The 23,507-nt window shown below is 40.9% G+C and overlaps 1 protein-coding gene across 1 annotated transcript in view; it reads right to left on the reverse strand.

Moving 5' to 3' along the window:
- The window catches only part of LAMA4 (laminin subunit alpha 4), a 192,251-nt gene that overhangs the window by 104,967 nt on the left and 63,777 nt on the right, over nucleotides 1-23,507 (reverse strand). Inside the window, exons 3-9 of the mRNA XM_073675872.1 lie at nucleotides 15,837-15,964; nucleotides 12,642-12,722; nucleotides 7,637-7,851; nucleotides 4,655-4,755; nucleotides 3,792-3,972; nucleotides 1,775-1,867; nucleotides 64-215 (exon numbers count right to left, since the gene is read on the reverse strand). Coding sequence (XP_073531973.1) covers nucleotides 64-215; nucleotides 1,775-1,867; nucleotides 3,792-3,972; nucleotides 4,655-4,755; nucleotides 7,637-7,851; nucleotides 12,642-12,722; nucleotides 15,837-15,964 — 951 coding nt within the window. The remainder of the gene's footprint in view (nucleotides 1-63; nucleotides 216-1,774; nucleotides 1,868-3,791; nucleotides 3,973-4,654; nucleotides 4,756-7,636; nucleotides 7,852-12,641; nucleotides 12,723-15,836; nucleotides 15,965-23,507) is intronic.

Genomic DNA, 23,507 nt, shown 5'->3' on the forward strand with positions numbered 1-23,507 from the left:
TTCTATTCTAGAGCTTTGCCCTATAATACTACTAGAATTCTGGAAAAGAAACAAAATCTATACCTTGAGAAAAAGGACAGAGGAATTAATGTTGCCAAGAACTCTGTTAACTGCAACTCCAGTGGATATACTCAGTATAGTTGACCTAGTTTCATTAAGAAGTAAGTCGCTGAGTCGGAGGTCATCAATCAGGTCCCAGATACATTTATCACAATCTAGAAAAGCATGAGAACAGTTCACATAATACATCGGACAACACTCTCTGTATATTTGACATTTTCTACTGTACCCATGAGAAAAATTTATATTTTCAATTTATTTTCATCATCAAGGACATTTTCTTTAAAATATTAATAGGGCTACCCCAACTAGATAAACTTGACCTATGGGCACAAGGACATAGAGACAGATTCACTGTTCAAGACCTCCCTCCATTAAAAGGGAATCTGTCAGTATGATCAACCCTCCCAAGCTTTCTATATGGGCATGTAGGTCATAGGACGCTGAATAAAATGATACCTTGATAATTGCAATCTGATGGTCAGGTAGCCTGAAAGAGAATGAGCCACTCTTAAAAATAGTTATCAACCTTGGTTAAAGTGAATCAAATGTAGGATCAACCCTCCTAAGCCGTCTTAATGGACATTCAGGTCATAGGAAGCTGAATAAACTTATACCTTGATATCTGAGATCCGATATCTTATTCCAGAGAAATCCATGTTTTTCTCAATATGTAAATGAGGTGTTAAGATCTATGGGCCGGACACTGATCTGCAGGAGAATCTGCCTTTGGCTTGTATGTTAAATGAAAGGAGGAGATACCAGTGTGAGACATGTCTATCAGTAGAGCAGACTGTCAGTCATTACATGTCTCACACTGACAGCACCCCCTTTAATTTAAAATAAGCTGTAAAGGCAGATTCTAATGGAGATCTGTGTCCAGCCCAGAGATCTTAACAGCTCATTTACATATTGAGAAAAACATGGATTTCTCTGGAAAAAGACATTGAATCTCAGATATCAAGGTATCCATTCATTCAGCTTCCTATGACCTACACGCCCATTAAGACGACTTAGTAGGGTTGATCCTACTGACAGATTCCTTTAACTAAGGTTGATAACTACTTTTAAGAGTGGCTCATTCTCTTGCATGCTCCGAGGGCAGAGTATATCCACTCCAAATGGCTCTGCCTTGCTTTAGCTACCTCTTTACCATGGTCAGATATAAAGAGGTAGCTAAAGCAAGGCAGAGCCATTTGGAGTGGATATACTCTGCCCCTCGGAGCGGCAGCTCACCCCTGCTGGGAGGTGCGTTATTCCCAGCCACATTTTCTCATACCTTTGTGCTTATCCAGCACAACTACACAAGCTTAGTTAAAACATCACATTTATTTGTAGATTAAAACATAAAAAATTTAAAGTTAAAAAAGATATTAGTGCAACGGTTGATGCGTTTCGAGCTAAATTAGCTCTTAATCATGACATGTACTATCTAAAATTAGACAGTTTTAGTATATCTGCTTCAATGTATATATAGTTTGCACTGTCTTTTATAGAATATACTTTGTCAGAAATGGATGAAAACGTAGAGTTTGGCTCTCACAGCTTCCATTGTAAGGTTGAGAACTTGCTGTGCCTCGTTTTCACAGAGAAATCAGACTGCTGACCGCTCTTCTCATTATGAGGTCTAAATAATTATGCCCATGAGTAAAAAGAATTCTTCAGTTTTGTTAGAAGGATGATGTCTCCTTTTTTGTTAAGGTCAAAAACTTACTGAATGAACAATCTGATCCACTTGGGGATTCGGGGTCCTCTAATAGACATTCCCCGGTTTTATTGTTGCACGGTCCTCCGCCACAGTTGCATTCTAAATGATCAGGAAAAAGTGTTAGTTGTATGAATAATAAGCAAGTGATTATTTTACAGGCAGGGGATATGAAAAATATGTGTAGCACATAAACCTTTCAATTGTTAACGTAATACTTTCAACTAAAAACTTTGTATGGAAAATAGTAAATTCACACAAAATAAAGACTGTCACAGAAATACAAGTGCTTTTTCTCCTAGCCTTTATTGCATATGTTGATGTTTTCTAACCTTCATGATTCCAACATTGTGCACATAATATTATATTAACAGGAAAAAAATTCACCATCCAGATTTGAATAGTTGATTATCTATTTATCTATCTATTTTTCTGCTTATAGTGTCTTATAATTTATTGCTATTCAAAGGGTAGGATAACCTTCAGAGGTATAACTGTTGTGCACCTGTTCCGGCTAGGTTGGGATTGGCTCCCTTCCCTTATGGCCGCCCCTTGCTTTGCTCTACAATGAGTTTTATAAATTGCCTTTTGTGTCCCTGTGGCATCATTTTCCTAAGCCTAAGGCCCTGCTATAAACACACTTGTGTCTTGGTATTGAGACTCTAGAATACTGTTGTTTGTGAACATTGAGTATCATGAAGTAACAACATCATTCTAACAGTTGCATCTAGTTAGAGTGTGTTTTCAGGACTGGTATCATAGGTCATTGTTTTGCATTTTTATTCATTGAGATCACTAGGGCACACCAGGGCATCATAGGGTAAGCCACCGATGAGCAGGGGCGCCACTTCGCTAACCTAGAGTGCTAACCTCCGCTGTTAGGTAGAGGTCAGATATAGGTACGGCATTAGGGTAAGGTTTCCTGAAGCAATGTTTATATCAAATTTTTTAATTTTTGTGTGTTTTTTAGTCATTTCGTACCATTTTAAAGTAATATAAATAAAAAATTGCATTTTAATTACTATGTTCATGATAATCTAGTTAAAGACATTTTTCCTTCTCTTTTGAATTTTCCTAAATTGGAGTGCTCCACCATCCGTTCACACTGTGAAGTCATCTTGCAATACTCTTGTTATTCCTGCATATTCTTAGGTTTGCCGGTTGACCCTTTGCTAGCCACTTTCTGGATTAACCATCGGTTGCGGTAAGCACAACAAACAGTTATTGGACTCGGTTCATACTGTGCATTCATCTTGCTAAACTCATGTGACTTCTGTATACTTTCAGTCCTGCTGGTTAACCCTCTGCTAGCCACATTCTGGATTAACCTATTGGATGCAGTAAGCCTAACAAACTGTTGGTGAACTCTACATATAGTTCATTCATCTTTGAAAAACACCTGTGGTTCCTCTGTCTTCCTCTGTGTGCTGCTTTACACTAGCCAATTTAGTCTGGTTTGCTGGTTCTGTGGCTTCCAGTGAGTCCAAGTCCTTGCTCTTCCATGTTCTCTCTCGAAACGCGCCAGAAAACCTTTTTTGTACCTTCTATATTTTAAATGGATTTACAATAAAGATTGGATATTAAACCTCCATGTGCTTCAAACTATCATTGGACTTTACCATGTGCTCTATAGCTTCCTGTGCCAGCGCCCTAGGTCCTTGTGTCCACCCTGACTAGCGGCTTCTTGTGTCCACCTCACCAAGTGAACCTGACAATAATTTGTTGCTCATGGGCATCTCCATTTTAGATTGTGGGTCTGCCTCTGAGGAATTGATTGTAAGCGCTGTTTCCTAAAATCCTTTAAGATTTACTATTTTTATCCAACGCGTGAGAATAGAGTGTAAAATAACCCATTCACTTTCATTGGATGCAAAATACTAGCAGATTTACAAAAGCAGAATCTGCACCTAAATCCTCATTAACTACTGCATATCATAATGTGGGCTTATGTGAACATTTATATTTTGTCTTGATACCTATTTTACAGAAAAAAATCAAGTTCTCCTAAAATTCTCAAACGACTTACTCTGACAACCAGATGGCCCGTAATTCCAATATCCAGAGTTGCATCTATCACATTTCAGACCCCCTATGCCGGGTCTACATCTGCACTGCTGAGTTACGGGGTCACAGTTGTTGTCCAAGGAGGCAACACTACATTCACACTTCTGACAGCCCAAACAACTGTCGAAACCATAGTACCCAATCTAGGAAATAACAAACAGAGACACGTAAGTTAAATGCTATGACTTCGTGCCAATATAGAAAAGTACAAGGGGCAAATGAAAAATTATTTTAAAGAGGTATTATGATTTTTGAAAAAAAGAAACAATAAAAAATCAGTTTCTTTGTATAATAAAAAATCTAGTTTTCAAAGAAACCTTCGGAATTACGATAATTCCTTGATTTTATCAGGATCTCTGCTTGAATCAGTAGGATCCTTCTTTACTTCCAGAGGCAAAAATTTGTCCATGGTCACGGGACAATCACGCAGGTGAAGACGGATTACAGTTCCTGTATGTCCATCAGCGGCGTACACCATGACGTGACCGGGAAAGAACTGGATCCATTAAAAGTAAACAATTCCTTGTGAATGGCAGCAAGCAAGGAAAACTGTGAGGAATTTATATAGAAAATCTTAAAAACATTTCCCTATACATTTAGAACATTTATATGTTACAACCAGAATACTCTCATTCATTAAATGTTAGAACTAGGTATAACTTACTAATGTATTATTTCATTAAATTTGGGTATTTTATGGACTTTCTGCTAATGTAATGAATTTGAATCTTACTCAACCTTCATTAAGAGTGTTATAATAAAATGCCAGCATTGATGAAGTATAGTGTAGTGTATATCATTTGGTTAATGCCCATCAATACTCACTTGACAATGATCACAGGTAATGCCGGTGACACCTGGTTTGCAGTGACATCTCCCCGTTATGTCATTGCACAATTCTGTACCGCACTGAGAACACTTGCATTCTGAAATATGAACATGATTTATGAATTTGCCATTAGGCAACACGGCGTTATCATGTATTTAAATGTTAACCCCGACTACTAATATTATTAATAATATTATTATTGGCCCAATATCTATAGCTATCTTTATCTTCTGACGTGTTAATGAGGTATGAGAGTTATGGTCCCTTAATTCTAGAAATGATTTTGGGGCTCAGCTCATTAACCACCACAGATGTTATTCCTTAACATTTCTCATTTACATTTCAGAAGAAAAACAGTTTAAAGGGAATCTGTTACCAAGTTTTTGCTATGCCATCAGAAGCCAGAATGATGTAGAGGAAGAGACCCTGATTCCAACGATGTGGACTGCTTGCTGAAGTTTTATTAAAATCACTGTTTTATCTGCTGCAGTTCTACTGAGCCCTGTATAACCCCGCCCACACCACTGATTGGCAGCTTTCAGTGAACACTGTGCATAGGCAGAAAGCTGTCAATCAGTAGTGGGGACAGGGTTATAGAGAGCTCATGAATATGGAGGAGTACATGGCAGCATGTTTACTAGTCCTGTAGTGATAATCTCCTGCTGATAAAATAGTAATTTTATCAAAACTACAGAAATCAACCCAGTAAGTGACACCTCACTGGAATCAGGATCTATGGCTTTATATTATGCTGCTCTCGGATTAGATGGTGAAAACTTGTTGACAGATTCCTTTTAAAGCTCTTTCAGATTTGTCCTGCCCATAAATGTTGTTATTATGTATAGTAACGTAACTTTTTATTGAAATTAATTTTTCTGTTTTTTTTCAGCACCTTTCTTGATTGTGCAAAGTTTATTTTGCTACTATCCTTTCCTGTTGTTGGATCTTTTCTAGCAGGCAAGGAAAACTATTAATATTTTAGATAAATTATATGAGCAATATGCTCCAATATATACTATATGGACAAAAGTATTGGACACCTACCAATGGCGTAATTAAGAGTCCGATGGGCCCCGGGGCAAGACTTGGACCTGAACCCCCCCACAGCCCGCATGTTGGTCAGATGTATGGGCCCTTGTAGTGTTCTAAATCCTATAAGGACATACAAGTTGCACCTCCTCCCCCATTATGTAGTAAGGTCCCCCATATTGGGACCCTTCTTGGTATATATGTTTCTCATTCTGGCTCCATCTTGGTATATATATATATATATATATATATATATATATATATATATATATCCTCCATCCTGGTATATATCTTCACCTTCCTGACCCATGCAAGCGACGGGAGCTCATGACGTCATCTACACATTACACTTACAGGAGCTTTTATGACATCCAATTTTATATCCATAGGCATTAATATGGAGTTTGTCCCCTCCCTTTGCAGCTATAACATCTTCCACTATTCTGGGAAGACATTTTTTACAAGATTTTGGAGTGAGTTTGTGGGAATTCAATTAGCTGTTTAGAATGACGCATTCTGTCGCAAATGTTAATAAAGGCAGACTGCATGGCTAAGGGCTAGATTTTATTCACCGGTAACAATGGGACTGAATGAAAAACCTGAATTCAATGATTCAATACCTTAGTCCACATAGTGAGTGTGTAGGTTAAATATTCAAAGGGATTGTCCAGTCTTCTGAAAAAAGTGTCCAGTCACTCTATGTCACTGCAGACTTTTGAATCCTGACAGTGTGCGGCGCAAACGGTATTGCCATGAGTGTGGGCAGTCACATGACCGCAAGGATGTGGTTTGCGTATATGCGGTCATGTGCCTACCAGACGTGCTCAGCTTCTTTCAATTCACTTGTGTTGAGAGAGGCTGAGCAGGTCTATGTAGCATCGGCGTCTCTGCATCTGACTTCTCCTATATTAGGCACCTCCTCTAAAATGGAGGTGCCTGTGCAAGGTTGTTGTTCCGTGTGCTAACACTTGCTTTATCACTCAGGTCCCACTGCCTGTCAGTTCTGCCCGCCAGTCTGTCTACAGTCCAGCTCACCAGTCTGTCTACAGTTCTGACCATCAGTCTGCCAGTTACCTGCCGTGCCCGCCAGCCTGTGAACCCGGCCAAGTAACCTGTCGTGCCTGCCAGCCTGTCTACCCGGAGCACCTGCCAGTTACCTGCGGTGCCCGCCAGCCCGCCAACCTGGAGCACCTGCCAAGTAACCTGTCGTGCCAGCCAGCCTGTCTACCCAAAGCACCTGCCAGTTACCTGCCGTGCCCGCCAGCCCGCCAACCCGGAGCACCTGCCAAGTAACCTGTCATGCCCGCCAGCTTGCCTATCCGGAGCACCTGCCAAGTAACCTGTCGTGCCCGCCTGCTTGCCTACCTGTAGCGCCTGTCTGGCTATCAGCCGTACCTGCCTGCTTATCTACCTGGACCACTCGCCAGCCTGCCTGCCGTGCTCATCCGCTGTACCGGTCAGCTCCTGTCACCTGACCCATGGGAGTCGCCTGCTCTCACACAAGGTCGGTCCCAGAGTGGCACCTGGTACACCTGCCCGGTCCCTCCCTGGTTCACGGAGTCGACTAAGCCGCCGTGTGACCTAGGTCAGGCCGAGTAGGCACTTAGTCGTGCCCCTCTGGTCCCTCCTTGCACCGAAGCACAGAAGTTCCACCACCCGGACCCATAACAGTCTAGTTGGAATGTGACCGGAAGTATGCAAATATCATACTTGCAGTCTTGTGGCCACCCACTCTCACCAGCAATACTGGTAAATCTTTACAGCATGCGCACTGCACGCTGTCAGGATTCAGAAGTTTGCAGTCCCTTTTAATATGCCGTCTTAATTAGGGATGATTGATAATCTATGAGAACAAGTTTAATATTTTCTCAGGCCCTTTTTTATAACAATTTTCCTTTTTTTTGAAGGCAGAAATTTCCTACAATGTAAAACTTACAAACAAGAAATACCTTTGCAGTTCTTGGCCATTCTGGCATCTCCGTAATATCCTGGTGCGCAGCGCTCACAGTGAAATCCAGTGGTGTTGTGCAAGCAGCTGTTGCACTGTCCCGTTACTTCATTACAATCTTCAAAAATCAAGTTAGGATCGGAGTTTCCACTGCAGTCACATTTTTTACATGTGCTGCCTCTCAGGAGAGGGTTGCCATAATAGCCTGGGGCACACCTTCAATAAAAATCAAGTAACCATAACAAACTGTGCTCTTCAGATGAAGCCACTTAGTAAATCACATTGTTACATGTAACCCAAAGATTGAGTTAACATTTCAGTGAGACATTTGTAACGGTCTCGTTAACAGTGTTTATATTAAACAGTTCAGCTAATTGCGATTTATATGTTGGCGCCGTTTAAAAAAAAGCTACTTTGGCTTTTTGCCTTGACATTAAAAGTAACCTCGCTACATATAAGGAGTTTAGATACTGAACTATTGCAAACAAAACCAATTGGCTAAACTTTATGGGGTGTTGGGGTGTGTTAAATAGGAATTACATGTAATTTTTTAAACCTTCTTTTAGCCACGTGGATTAAAAAGGAATAGGAAATAAAAAGGAAGGATTGTGGTAGTGGTCGGCCAAATGCTCAACTGACTTCCCTATACATATGTGTTTTATATGGGGAGAGGGGAGAAATTGATTGCTAGACACATTTGGCAGTGGCTTGTCTCCCATGAAAACAAAATAATTGGAAACCCCCTAAAGAGTATGGGGCTCACAATCTAACTTCCCTATCAGTATGTCTTTGGAGTGTGGGAGAAAACCAGAGAACTCGAAGGAAACCCACACAAACACGGGGAGAACATACAAACTCCCTGCAGATGTTGTCCTTGGTGGGATTTGAACCCAGGACCCCAGCGCTGCAAAGCCGTGCTGACCTATGGGGTTTGATACAAAGGTAGCTTTAGTACTACTATCACAATGCAAAAGTCCTTTGCATTTTTGGAATTTTTTCTATAGAGTGGCCACTTCCTTTAGGTGCACTTATGGATATTGGTAGTAACCAGATTTTAAATCAGTTGCTCCCATCATAATTTTGACATTGTGTTGCATGCTACAAATATTAGCAAGTAAGAATCTCTGAGGTTATGTGTAGGTGTTCCATAAAAGAATGCATGTCCTGACCAATCAGGAATTGCTCTTCGTCAGCATTGCAAAGTATTCAATAAAATACTGGCTAAGAGAAATGCAATAGGGAGGGTTTCCTTTACGCAGTGCCCAACTGAATGCTTTATCAATGACGCATTCTGATATAACCTCTAAAATACCGTACATCTTTTAGTTATTTGTATGAAAAGTTTAATACAATTAAAAAGGACCTGTCATCAAGTCAAAAGTGGCCATTTTTTGCTCTTATTTTATTCTCACTAGTGTTGAGCGAGCATATCTCATTAACCCTTTCGGCAAGCACACTCGGGTGCTTGCCGAGTATTTTGGTGTGTTCGGCATTTCTTTTACTGTCGCCGCAGCTGCAAGTGTCACGGCTGTTTGACAGCTGTGACACATGCAGAGATTGCCTGTTCGACACTTGCTGCCGCAGCGACAGTAAAATAAATGCCGAACACGCCAAAATACTCGGCGAGCACCCGAGCGTGATCGCCGAAAGGGTTATTGAAACATACTCGCTCAACACTAATTCTCACTTCTCTGAATATTCTTTTCATGTTTTTTTTTCTTTAATCAGCCATACTGTTTCAGAAATATGGACCTCTTTATTTAGTGATCATTTTTATGTTCCAAGGGGGCAATGCTAGCTGGGTACTAGTGCAGGCACGCCCCCAAAGAATCTATGAGCCTCTCCCCCATAGTAAAGACCATGCAAATTAGCACTAGAGAAGGGAGATTTGATTTGCAGGACTCTGGTCCATTGGCCAGGCCAGTAATATGTACCGCTGGATGGAAGGCCTATGAATCTCCTTACCTTCAGCATTCGCAGCTTTTGATTAGCCAGGCTGGTGTGATGTCATCATTACAGCGTGATGCACCTGCCAAGCTAATCGAAAGAAGAGCCGGAAATGCTGGGAGGTAAGGAGACTCGCAGGCCTCCCCCCAGCGACTGCAGTTTTCTGACCTGGCCAATGGGCTGGAGTCCTGTTTATCAATCCCATCTCTAATCAGCATTATATGAAAAGGCCCATATCTCTGGAACTATATGGCAAATTCCAGAAAATGGACTACTGATTGGAGAAGAGAGAATAAAATAAGAGCAAAAACTGGCCCCTGTAGACCTGGTGACGGGACTTTTCTTATGTGTATTGCATTTTATCCTATCATCAGCTATGAGTAGTTATGGAACCAATACATAATTTCATGTTGGATAAAGTATTTAAGGCTAAAGAAAGTCTTTCCAATCAAAGAAACTGTGTCAAATTCATAAGGAGTTGGAATTACATTAAGTGGGTGATTTAGCTCAGGTTACACTACATGGCTTAGAAGAGCAGTGATGGGTATTATAAGCTTGTAATTAAATGGTTTGGATACTAAATAAATATTCCTACAATGGTTTTAGAGATGTGAAATGGACCATATGCTGTGTGGCAGTAAAGTAGGATCAGTGTGTAAACGGACAGATCGAGGTCTGAGCTTCACATGACACCGTACAGCTGTCCACTACACAGACAGATGCATCACAAATGTATTGGTATTTCTATCTAGTGCAGAAGGCATCAGCACTTCCATAACAAATCCCAATCAGTTTGGGTCCAGGCATACTTGTGCTTTCTATATCTTTTACTGATCAATGGTAATAAGCAAAAAAAACAAACTCCTTTCTGTGTAACACAGCTTCTGAGTGATTAGTTGGCCATGGAGGCGAAAAAGGATTATTTTACACTGCAGTTCCATCCTATATGACTGTAAGTAAAATGAAAGCATGACATTGAATGGGGAGAGCACTCCATCAGGTATGATACTGAAGGGGAATCCTATAAACCTTCTCATGTTCATCTAACTGCATTCAATTGATAAAGATTAAAGGGGTTATCCAGGCTTTGGGCTCAAGTCTTCAATCACTATCTGCGACTGCAGACTTGTGAATCCTCACAGCGCGCACAGTGTGAGATGTCAGGATTCTCCTGTGCTGGTGCCGGGAGCAGGCAGTCATGTGATGCGATATGTCGTCATGTGATGTCATGCGATTTGCATACTTCCAGCAACATTCTAACTAGATGTACCTGGCCTTGCTCAATTCACTTGTATTGAGAGAGGTCACAAACCTCTAGTCGATGTCCCAGCAACGGAGAATCCTGACAGTGTGCACACTGCGTTCTGCGAGGATTTGCAAGTCTGCAGTCATATAGAGTGATTGCAGACTTGAGCTTCAAGCCTGGACAAATCCTTTAAGAGTGGATGTTGATGGCCTATGGCTACTATTACCACAAATTTTGAGACATATGACAATGTACATCAGAGCAGTGATCTCCAACCTGTGGCTTGGGAGCCACATGAAGCTCGAGGGACAATGATGTGTGGCTCGCTGCTGTCTGCTGTCTAACACCATGTCTAGAAAACAGCTATGAAGAGCAGGTCTCCAGATGGTGACTTTTATGAGTAGCAGATCTATATGCGCATATACTGGCCTTGAGGTTGGAGAAATAAATAAAGTGCTAAGTTGGACATAGGATGGTACTGTCAGATAAAGGGGTGTTTGAAACTGGATGTGATAGCATGGTATGAGTGCTTGATGCAAGAATACTGAATGAGGGTAAGATGGGAACCCCTGGATGAAGCTATGCTGCCTTGGTGGGATTTCTGTGGGGAAGCTTTGGTTGTCATTATACCAACAATGAAGGCTCTCGGTGTCACTACTTTAGGTGAAGGCGGGAGAAGGATGTTACTACTCGGTGGTGAAGAAAGCTGGTTCTGGATTTGGCTCGCGACCCTCTCTCAGAGCTGAATGAAGCTCTTAAGGTAAAAAAAGGTTGGGGATCCCTGGATTAGAGTAGCACATAAGCCGTTGCAACCTTCTGTTATGGGCTTACTCTCATTTCCAGTTACCCTCCACAGCTAATACCGATGGTTTCATCAGCCAGAACCTGTGATACTCATCTAATTGTTAGAAAGTTCTGTCTTTCTAAACCCTACGGTCATGAGAAGGGATGTTGATTTCCATCGTTCAGCCTGGAGCGGAGTATAATTGTCAGGCATTGAGCGATCCCAGCTTTTTCTACTCAGAAAGATATATTTTTGCAATATGATTATTTGAAATTCTCTTAACATGCAATGTTTACCGCTATGGAAACCGCTTGGAAGTAGCCTCTATGGAATTTCCGTCTATCCTCTATTTTGTGTGTGATTACTGACATCTGGATTCTAACAGAATCTTAATATATTCATTGAGTTTCAGAAGTATGGGACTTTCCACTCATTTAGTCCAAGTCAAACAGTAGATTCTTGTTCAGATGAATTCAGTTATTATTTTTGTATCACCCTCAATAATTAACGTGTTTTTAGAAATATTCTTGCCGTATACAGCTGGGGTTAGATTTCTGGGGTAAATAGCTCACCCATTTGTGGTCAAACTCCAGGGAAAAGTATATGAACTCAATACGTGAACCCTGGAAGTGTGACATGATTAGTCAGTTATCTCATTCTTTTACCGTAGAAATGTTTAAAGTGAACCTCCGCCTTTTATCATATTTAAGTTCAAAGTTTTCAGCTATTTCTATTTTCTTAAAATAACATTACTGGGGTCAGAGATTTGTATTTCACAGAGAAAGCTTATCTTAAGACTGCTTTTGGTGCACATACATATATACAAGAAATATCCCCATTCTCATGCTCAAATTATACAATTTTGTTAGCTACCATTGACCATCAGATGAGTTTAATTTTATCGAAATGACAGCAGATTTTATTATTTGATTTTTACTTGTATCATTTCAATCTGTATAGAACATTGGCCTTTCTTCAATGATAGCTTTAACTTAGAGACTAATACGAGATATATGAGACTGTACTTGCCTTTCACATTTGGGTCCAGCATAACTTTCCTTACAAAGGCAGCGCACTAAACCTCTCTTCATTGAACAAGTGAGAGCAAAGCTATAAAATAACATAAGTGGAAAAAAGTCACCAAAAAGTTACATTGTAGTTTCGACACACATTTTTCATCTCTAAGGGTACGTGCACACGTTGAATATTTTCCAGCAGATTTTACTATAACAAAAAGCAGTGATGGCAGGTAATACGATACTTAAAATCCATGCAATTTTGACCCGGTTTTTATGTGCGTTTTTTATGCATTTTATGTACGTTTTTTCCTATTTATTTCAATGGGTGAAAAAAAACGCGGCAAAAACGTTGAAAGAATTGACATGCTGCAGATTTGCAAAAACGCTCTGATGGTTGAAATCCGCAAGGAAAAAATAATCAGCATGTGCAAATCTCATTCAATCTATCATTGAAAAAATGCGCAGAAATGATGCAGCTAAAACACAGCGCGTGAACAAGCCCTAATAATTTTGATAAAACAGAATAAAATAATGTTTCATGAGTATTTTCCATAACGGAAGGATCCCACACTATTTAATAACCTGGATATCCTCCTATTTTCTTTTTTCTCTTATTGTTGTATTGTATGTATTTCCTGCCATTTTAATATTTACCCGCTGGACAATTCTTTCTCTGATGCATTGTGTGATTTGTCTGACGCCAGGGAATTGTCTTCATACCAAGATGAGCTACCACTATACATGTTCACTCTTTTACTATGATATCTACTCAGAGAACAGATTGTGAGCTGAACTTGTGCAGAGATGGGACATCTGGCGTAAAGAAGAGATTGTCTCATCCGCTTCATCCTAGAACAAGTTAATAAGTATCCAGTTCATGGGAACCATACAGGAAAGTTACTGTTCCCATCAGGGCTGTTATGAGATCATGTATTTTGTCACTCCACTTCAGCCCCCAGAGGAAAAACAAACTCGCAAGCTCCTGGCTGTGGAAATAGCTGACATTTTTTTGAGCATGCTCCATAACTATAATGGCCATAGAAATGTCATAGACTAACAAAGATTTCATTAAAGATAAATCATAAAGTAAGTACACATTGATGATTTCTCTGTGACAGCTCATTTGTTCTAAATGTAGAGAGTAAAAAGGAGAATGTTGAACGCTATACAAGTGAATGAAGGGGACAAGTATAAAGTTGTCACTATATCATTAATGCAGGAAGGAGTGCATCTGTGTAAGTTCCATGTTTTTAGGAGCAGACTGCACAGCAATCCATCATAAAAATGCCTGAATAATTCCAGTTAATAGCAGTAATACAAAAACAGTATGTGGACTGAATGCTCAGTAATATTCATCAAACAATAGAATATTATAATAGTCATAAAATTGATCAATGACCTGGATATGTGGTATATCGAATCTAAAGTAGATACAACTTAAAGGGAATCTGTTGACTGGTTTTTACTACTCCAAATGCGAGCAGCATGATGTAGAGGCAGAGACCTTGATTACAGTGATATATCACTTACTGAGCTGCTTGCTGTCATTCTGATAAAATTATTGTTTTATCTACTGCCGATATATCAGTTCTCTGAATGCTGATCTTTGTATAACCCGGCCCGCATCACTGATTGGCTGCTTTCAGTGTATGCTGTGCATAGTCAGAAAGCTGCCAATCTGTGGTGGAGGTGGGTTATAAAGAGCTCATGAATATGGAGGACTACATGACATTTAGGTTTACTAGTCCTCTAATGATATCTCCTGCTGATAAAACAGTGATTTTATCAAAACAACACTACTCAGCCCAATAACTGACACAATTCTGGAATCTGTTTCTATATTATGCTGCTCTCAGATTAGATGTCAAAAACTTGGTTACAGATTCCTTTTAAAGGGAATCTATCAGTAGGATCAGCCCTCTTAAGCCGTCTATATGGGCATGCAGGTACTAGGAAGCTGAATATAATGATACCTTCATATTTGTGATCTGATGTCTTCTTACAGAGAAATCCTATTTTTCTTATATGTAAATGAGCTGTTCAAGACTGTTCTGCAAAAGAATCTACCTCCAGAATTTATTTTTAATAAAAGGGGGAGCTGCCAGTGTGAGACATGTAACTAACATAGAACAGGAGAAATTAACTTTGTCTTCTTACAAACACTTTTTTGCAGCTCTCTGAGCTCTGCTGTATTGTAATAATATTACACCCTGTCTGCCTGTGAGATGGAAGCTGAGAGGAACCTGCAGATGTGTTAGTTATAATCACACACAGCTCTGCAGTGAGATCAGGAGAGCATAGAGCGACCTTTACACATCACACTAATAACACTGATAACAATTACACATCACACTGGTAATGCCCCCTCTTATTTAAAATAATCTCTAGAGGAAGATTCTCACGCAGATCAGTGTCTGGCCCAGGGAGTTCAGGTCACATGCCAGCACTTCAGAAGACTGAGGAGACGTTTGCACATATGTAAGTGCACATTTCAAAGTTGAAATTGGGGTGTAAAGGGAATAATGAAGAGAAGGCTTAAAGCGATCTGCTCCTTTAATACCTGGTGCTCATTGGTGACAATAGTGATTGGCGGATAATGATTTCTAAGCATGTTGGATCAGTTTTACGGCAGATGGAACAAATCTTAATTAGGCTATATAGTATTTCCAGATATATTTTTGATGTTGGTCTCAATGGATAGAAAGCAGACAAAAGTTTGTATATGTATATTCATCATAAGGAAGAGATGGGGGATTCTCCACTAGGCCTTCTTAAGTTAAGACTTAAAAATGCATACAATTTGTAAGAAGATTTGTTTTTATTATATAGTGTCTTTACATTGTGAAAAAAACGGTATAATAATGTTGTCAAGTTTTTTACTTATCCAGTTCTAAATATGTACTGTATAAGCCCTGTACAAATTATCCCAAGTAAACACAAAGTCTATAAACGTCCTATAGTCTTTAGCCTTTCTGGGACTCTCTACGCCACTTGCTTTGTTGAGCCAAACAGATCTGATCAGAAATGTAGGCACTCAGTCGTAAGTGGCGCACTTACACTCTTTCCATTCAGGATTCGGTGGGGTACAAGCCCCCATTGATCAAAACTTCTGATATCTCACAAGGATATGTTGAATGTTTTTCAATAGATAGGTACATCATTAACATAACTGTTGTAAAGTGTGATGTATGGGGAAAGCACCTACTTGTTAGAGCTGAAATGTAATGGGCAGGGGCACTGAACACAAGACCTCAAAACGCCATTGATCACATCAGCCATGTATCCAGTTGGGCACCTTTCACAATGCTTCCCGGTTGTATTTCTTTGACAGTCCTATATAAAAATAAAGTACCAGTGAAAATAAAGTGAGATACGCTATTCATTGGCTATAATAATACAAGTTGCATCTGTATGACGAATCTGCATGCCATTAATGTTTTTAAGGCCACTTACTGTTATTCATTCCATTTCTAAATGCCAACTTCACACTTGAAAAGTTAAATTAATTGAATTTTGTATGAAAAGACAACATTATTAAAACCTGGTTCTGCATATTATGCATACCGTTAATGCTATTGCTTAATTCGGTATTGCTAAGCTTTTTATTGAAGTGGTTTGTTTCCTAATGTAAATGAAAGGGAACCTGATACCTTGTAAAATGCTATAGGATTAATCTGCAGGAAAATAGAATTGCAATGGTGCCTGGCTACGTTACTGAAAGTGTAGCTACAGAGAGAAAATGAACTTATGTCCTCTTGGGAGCCGCCAGCTTTCAGTCTTGGGGACGGTGCAGGGAGCGATTACAGTCATCGCTCATCGCACCGTTCATTATACTCTGAGCGACAGCTGAAAGCACGCCCTAGGAATTTGACTAACAGCTTGCGGTGCAGCGCATCTGTGCAGAGTGAGCTGTCAATCAAGTTCCTAGGCGTGCTTATAGCTGCTGCTCAGAGTTTAGTGAGCGGTGCGATGAGCGATGACTGTAATCACTCCCTGCACCATCCCCAAGACTGAAAACCGGCGGCTCCCAAGAGGACATAAGTTCATTTTGTCTCAGTAGCTGCACTTTCAGTGAGGTGACCAGGCAATTTTGCAACGCCATTTAATCTGCAGATTAACCCTATTTCTGGCTGTAAATAGCTTTTTCTGAGGTGACAGGTTCCTTTTAAATCTTTTTAATTCATCTAAGTAAAGACTATTGCTTACAACTAAAATTAATACATTTGCAAAAAGCTTTAGTTAAAATATCTTAACAACATTTTAAGCCTACAACGTCTACCTTCTATAGAAACCATGTCTTCAATGGACAATGAACAAATCCTGTGTGTAATGTGATCATGCAATCACATATATTTCTTAAAGAGGAGCTTTTACTAAACAAAAATATGTAATTTTTTACCTCATCTAAATGCCACTGTTCTCCTGAATCTGGGGCTGTTTTGACACACATGCCCTTTTCTCTTTATGTAAATCTAGTCTTTTCACCCAACTGGGCATGGCTCCAAAAAAAGACTCTCATAGAGAATCATTGAGGCTCACGCCCACTTGATTAAAAAGACTAACTTTACATACAGAGAGGAGGTCATATCTAAGGAATGGATAATAGGAAGAACAGTAGGAACTTAATAAAGAGTACACTAATGAAAAATTCAAATAGCGTCTTCACAGAGGAAGAGAGCAGCACTCTAGTGCAACCTGTTGTAAGTAGCAATCCTAAAACTCAATATCAACCCTGTAAAGAGCCCTGCTACATGACTTAGTATATATAGCCAGACACATGTTTTGGGGATTTTGCCCCTCATCAGTGCAATTCTGACCTTAACTCCTGAGCCATTTGGCATGGCAGTTTAAAGGGTTGTTATTGAGTTTTAGGATCTTTACTTCCAACAACTGGCACTAGAGACCTTGCTCTCTTCCTTTGTAAAAAGGCTACTTTCTTACTTTATTTCCCAGGTGAACATTAAATGATCTGTAAGTCTGAGTGGACATTCTCCACAACAATAAACTTTACCCCTTAGACCACTTAATAAAGAATTGTGAATCGTGTCATGCTAATAGGACTTAGCTTATAACATCTCCTGCAGCTACTCTACGTGGGGTATCTCAGTTCAGGGACAAGAGAAAACACCCTTCAACAGAAAAGTACCCTACATTTCCCAATGTGGTCTGAAAAACTGTGTATATGACCGCAGAAAGTCAGCAGAGTTGCAAATGCTTAGGTCATTGTTTTGACAGTTATTTTTCTTGGTCAGAAAAACCTACATAGGGGTCTGACGTTCACAGCAGTACATCAATACATACAATATATAGGATAACAAACACCATCTGCAATTTATAAACTATAGCAGGATTTATATTGGCTCCAGTCCAGCTACCATAATTGTGAATAGATAGAAATGTTCAGTACTTTTTTTTATCACTGCATAGGAAATAGACATTCTTGGCTTTTTTTCGCAGGAGAATTATAATTTATTATTGAATTTCCAAAATGGTGCCCAATGCCCATATATATTCAAATGCTGTCATCCGATTAAGTGTTTGCTCCCCTCACCCCGGCCCACTGAACTCTGTTGTGCTCCACGTTGGGCTTTACAGGTGGCATGGCATGCTCCTATGTGCTTGTCCGCCTGTTCCTATATAAGTCCTACCAAGACACACACCTATGTCTTGGCATTAAGAATTTTAGTGTTCCTGAGTCACTGCTATCTGCTCCCCAGTCTCCTGTCTGCCTGCAGCCACCAGTACCTCTGCTATCTGCTCCCCAGTCTCCTGTCCGCCTGCAGCCACCAGTACCTCTGTTATCTGCTCCCCGGTCTCCTGTCTGCCTGCAGTCTCCAGTACCTCTGCTATCTGATTCCGGGACTCCCATCTGCCAGCAATGTCCAAGGGAAAAGGAACTGACAGCACTCAGCAAGGAAGACGCCCGTAGAATCCAAGGAACCAACTTGGAAAAGTATAGCATTTGAAAGGAAAACAGTGTCCAATCCAGGGTGATCAAATATCAAAAATGTAATTTATTTACCTGGTAACCCGGCAGAATAAATTACATTTTTGATATTTGAACACCCTGGATTGGACGCTGTTTTTCCTTTTATATCCCATCTAACGGCAGTTTCCAGTACCTCCTCAATCTGCTTCCTGGTCTCCTATCTGCCTGCAGCCTTTAGTACCTCTGCTATCTGCTTCCCTGACTCCTATATGCCTGCAGCCTTTAGTACCTCTGCTATCTGCTTCCCTGACTCCTATCTGCCTGCAGCCTCCAGTACCTCTGCTATCTGCTTCCCTGACTCCTATCTGCCTGCAGCCTCCAGTACCTCTGCTATCTGCTTCCCGGACTCCCGTCTGCCTGCAGTCTCTAGTACCTCTGCTATATGCTTCCTGTTCTCCCGTCTGCCTGCAGCCTTTAGTACCCCTGCCCTCTGTTTTCTGGTCTCCCGTCTGCCTGCAGCCTCTAGTACCTCTGCTTCCCTGACTCCTGTCTGCCTGCAGCCTTTACCCCTGCCTTCTGCTTCCTGGTCTCCCGTCTGCCAACAGCCTCTAGTACCTCTGCTTCCCTGACTCCTGTCTGCCTGCAGCCTTTAGTACCCCTGCCTTCTGCTTCCTGGTCTCCCGTCTGCCTGCAGCCTCTAGTACCTCTGCTTCCCTGACTCCTGTCTGTCTGCAGCCTTTAGTACCCATGCCTTCTACTTCCCGAACTCCTGTCCACCTGCAGTCTCCAGTACCTCTGCTATCTGCTCCCCTGACTCCTATCTGCCTGCAGCCTCCAGTACCTCTGCCTTCTGCTTCCTGGTCTCCTGTCTGCCTGCAGCCTTTAGTACCTCTGCTATCTGCTTCCTGGTCTCCTATCCGCCTGCAGCTTCCAGTACCTCTGCTATCTGCTTCACGGCCTCCTCTCCGCCAGCAGCCTCCAGTACCTTTGCTATCTGCTTCTCAGTCTCCTGTCTGCTCGCGGCCTCCATTGCTTCTTCTACCCATTTCCCACATGCCTCACCTGCCTGATGCACCGACACCCATGGCCCTTGTGCCCGCCCTGACTTTGCCTTCGGTTTAGAGGGTCCACCTCATCAGGTGAGCCAAAACATATACATTTTTATATACAAATGACTTCATATACCTATTTTGTAAATTATATCATGGTGGAGTTATGTGATGAAATCAAAGTATGAGGCTGTAATGTAAGTTATTGAACGCCAAGAGTTGACTTCTAATATTCTTAAAAGTTATAGCTAGCTGCCAAGGTGCTGTCTTCAGAAGAGGAAAGAGGAGCTTCATGTTAATCATTGATATGCTGATATAAAACAGAGCGGATCTGCAGCTGCTGAGCTGTGTCTTACAAGGTTTCATAGCTGCTGGGACATAGTTCTGTATATCATACATTGCAGCTGTTTCAGAAACTCTTTGAAGACAGAGAGAGGAAACATCTTGACATCAGGATTATACAAATAATATTTACATACACTAAAGGGACAAAACTATTGGGACACAGTTTAAAGGGGTTTTAGAAAAGCGGACCCCAAACATTGCCTGCCATGTAAAATAAGAAAATCAGATAGTACTCACCCTCCCCTATACCAGCTCTGACTCTCCTCCGCTACTTATCGATGTAATGTTTCATTGACAGCTCAATTCAATGCTGCAGGCAAAATACTGAATGTGGAGTATCGGCAAAGGGTCAGTGATGGAGTATGAGTACAATCTGATTTTCTTATTTTATACAAGAGACAATGTTTGGGGTCCACTCTTCTAAAAGTGGAAAACCCATTTAACCATTGAATTGAGTTTTTTCTTTCAGTTCCATTGCCACAGGTGAAATCTCAAGCCCATAGCCAGACACCTCTACCGTTAGGCTATGTGCTCACGATGCAGAAATGCTCCGGATTTTTCCTGAGCGTTTCTGCATCTCCCTGGAAAAAAAAAAACACCTACGGATTTTACATGCGGATTGTACATGCGGATTGTACATGCGTTTTTTCAGCCATGGACAAGCGATTGTCACGCGTTTTGCACATGCGATTTCGCTTGCGGGTTGTCAAGCGCTTTCCAAGCAATTTTATCATCACTTGGAAAAGTGCTTGACAACTTGGTCACACTATATAAATCCATGCAACCGGCATGGATTTTATATAGTGTGACCAAGTTAGTTAAAAAAAAAAGAATAAAAATGGTAAAAAATAAAAAAAAACATTATACTTACCTTCCAATGGCCCCCGATCTCCTTTTCCGATGCGTCCGGTCTCCCCGGTGTCTCGCGTGGTGTAAAAGAACCTTCGATGACGTCATTTAGTCATGTGACAGGTCACGCGACCGCCGACGTCAGCGGTCGCGTGACCTGTCACATGACTGAATGATCTAATGGAAGGTCCTTTTACTCCATCGCGAGCCACCGGGGAGCCAAGACGTACCGGATAGAAGACCGCGGGCCATCAGAAGGTGAGTATAATGTGTTTTTTTTATTTTAAATTCTTTTTTTTTTTACAGGCACTCTGGTACCCGGGTCTGGAGGAGATATGTGCACATATAGTCATGTGGATATTAAGCGATTCAATGCAAGTCAATGGCGGCGAAAATGCCGCGATTACGCAAAATAATTGGTAGTGCTGCGTTTTTTTCCGCAATGATAATTCGCAGCGGAAATTTCGGCAGCATGTGCACAGCACATGCGGATTATCATTGGGGAACATAGCAGACCTACTAACAAGCGTTTTTTAAGCGTTACTGCGGTGGAATTGCCGCTGCAGAAACACTTAAAAAACGCATAGTGGGCACACAGCCTCACAAACATTTCTGAGAGAAGGGGTTGTTCTAAAGAGTTCAGTGTATTTGAGCGTGGTACAGCTATAGATCGCCACCATTGCTACAAGCCAGTTCATGAAGTTTCTTCCCTCCTCAATATTCTATGATCAACTGAGTGGGATTACTGAAAAGTAGAATCATTTAGGAAGCAAGCAACTTAGCCATGAAGTGGCTGATCATGTAATTTACAGAACAAGATTGCCGAGTGCTGAGGGGCATAGTGCAGAAAAGTCGCCAACACTTGGCTAGCTCAATAATGGCAGATTTCCAAACCTACTCTGACATTAATATCAGCACAAAGCTGCACTGGGAGCTTCATGGCATGTGTTTCCATGGCTGCGCACACACATGCATGCCTTACATCACCAAGCACAATGCCAAGCATATGATGAAGTGATATAAAGCACGCTGTCACTGAACTCTGGATCAGTGGAACAGTATTATGTGAAGTGACAGATTCTGCTTTTATATCTGATCATCTGATAGACAAGTCTGGATTTGGTGAATGCCCGGAGAACGTTACTTGCTTAATGGTATTGTGTCATCAGTAAAATTTGGTGAAGAAGGTATACTGCTGTTGGTTTGTTTTTCATGAATTAGCCTAGATTCCTTATTTCTAGTGAAAGAAAAATCTTAATGCTTCAGCAAACAAAAACATTTTGGGCAATTAAAAGCTTTCAACTTTGAACAGTTTGGAGAAGGCTATTTTCTGTTCCAACATGACCATGTCCCATTCCTCAAAGCAAGGTCCACATAGGCGTGTTTGGGTGAGTTTGGAGTGAGGGAACTCTAGTGGCCCACAGGGAGCCCTGACCTTAAAGCGAACCTGTCAGCAGGATTTTGCTAAGTAAACTACAGGCATTGTCACGTTGGAGCTGCTGCACTGATTAATATGATACCTGAGGTGAAGAATCTGTCTTGTGGTTCTTGTGTAATCAGTGTTTGCAGTTCAGAGTTAATGATCTGCCCGTGCTCTGGGGTGGGACTGTAGGCAGGGGCTTATCCTGGTGCTCTAGGCCATATCAACAAGAAAAGACCTGTCCACAGGCCGCCCCTGTCTGTCTCTCTGTCTGGCTGTCTCTGCTGACAGGTTCACTTTAACGCCTTTGGAAAGAACTAGGAAGGAGGTTGTGAGCCAGGTCCTCTCCTCCAACATCAGTTTCTGACCTCACAAATGCTCTTTTGGATGAATGGTAACAAATTTCCACTGACCCACTGCAAAATCTTGTAGAAAGTCTTCTCAGAATAGTGGAAGCTGTTTTAGCTACAAGGGATGGGGGAGCAATGTCATATTAATGTGCATGGTTTTAGAGTGGGATGTCATAAAAATTCTCACGATTAGAGAATCAGAAGTAAACTTTAAATCTGATTTTCTAATAGCTTGTCTTTTGCTGTGTAGTCATTCAATTAATGAACAGCATGAATCTACAGCATATCCTTATATTAACAGAAAGGGCTAGGAAGTAAACATTCAGGTAGTCAAAGAGGAAGTCGATATTGTGAACTGTTACTTTTGGTAAAGAAAATTGAGCAGTATGCAATCCTTTCCTATGAAACATAGTTGTGCTGCAACATGAGAAGAGTCATGATCCTGTCATGGTTATAGAAATGTGGATACAATCCAGGTCATTTTAAAGCTTGGATTGAATTCTCAGTTGGTATTAATAATAACTGCTATTCAGACTTCTGTTTGGCCTTGGCAAGAATGCAACAACTTGATCTAGAGGTGTAAAAACAAGTGAGAGGAGCCGAGAGAAACAGGCCTGTTCTGCTGCTGGTTAACACTACTACTTTCCTAGCCTAACCACATGAAACTGGAGGGCTTAGATCTTCATGTTTGCACAGGCTCCAGCTTTCACCAATAAGTTTGTCTGCTCCACAGGCTATGTACATAGTTTGTTGATGCCTTGGTGATAAAGTCAAGATTTATCAATTAATATTAGAGATGATTGAAACATTTGGAATTTGAATTCCTCAGTTTTGACAAATTTTACCCCAAAATTCGAATTGCAATACTGAATAACTTTTAGTTATACTGAAAATAGGTGTTTTACACTCTGAAGTCTCCTGAAAATGTATTGAA

This window comes from Phyllobates terribilis, unplaced genomic scaffold (assembly GCF_046119375.1).
Source record: "Phyllobates terribilis strain yellow unplaced genomic scaffold, ASM4611937v1 Scaffold_3__8_contigs__length_932513732, whole genome shotgun sequence".
In the NCBI taxonomy this organism is placed as follows: Eukaryota; Metazoa; Chordata; class Amphibia; order Anura; family Dendrobatidae; genus Phyllobates; species Phyllobates terribilis.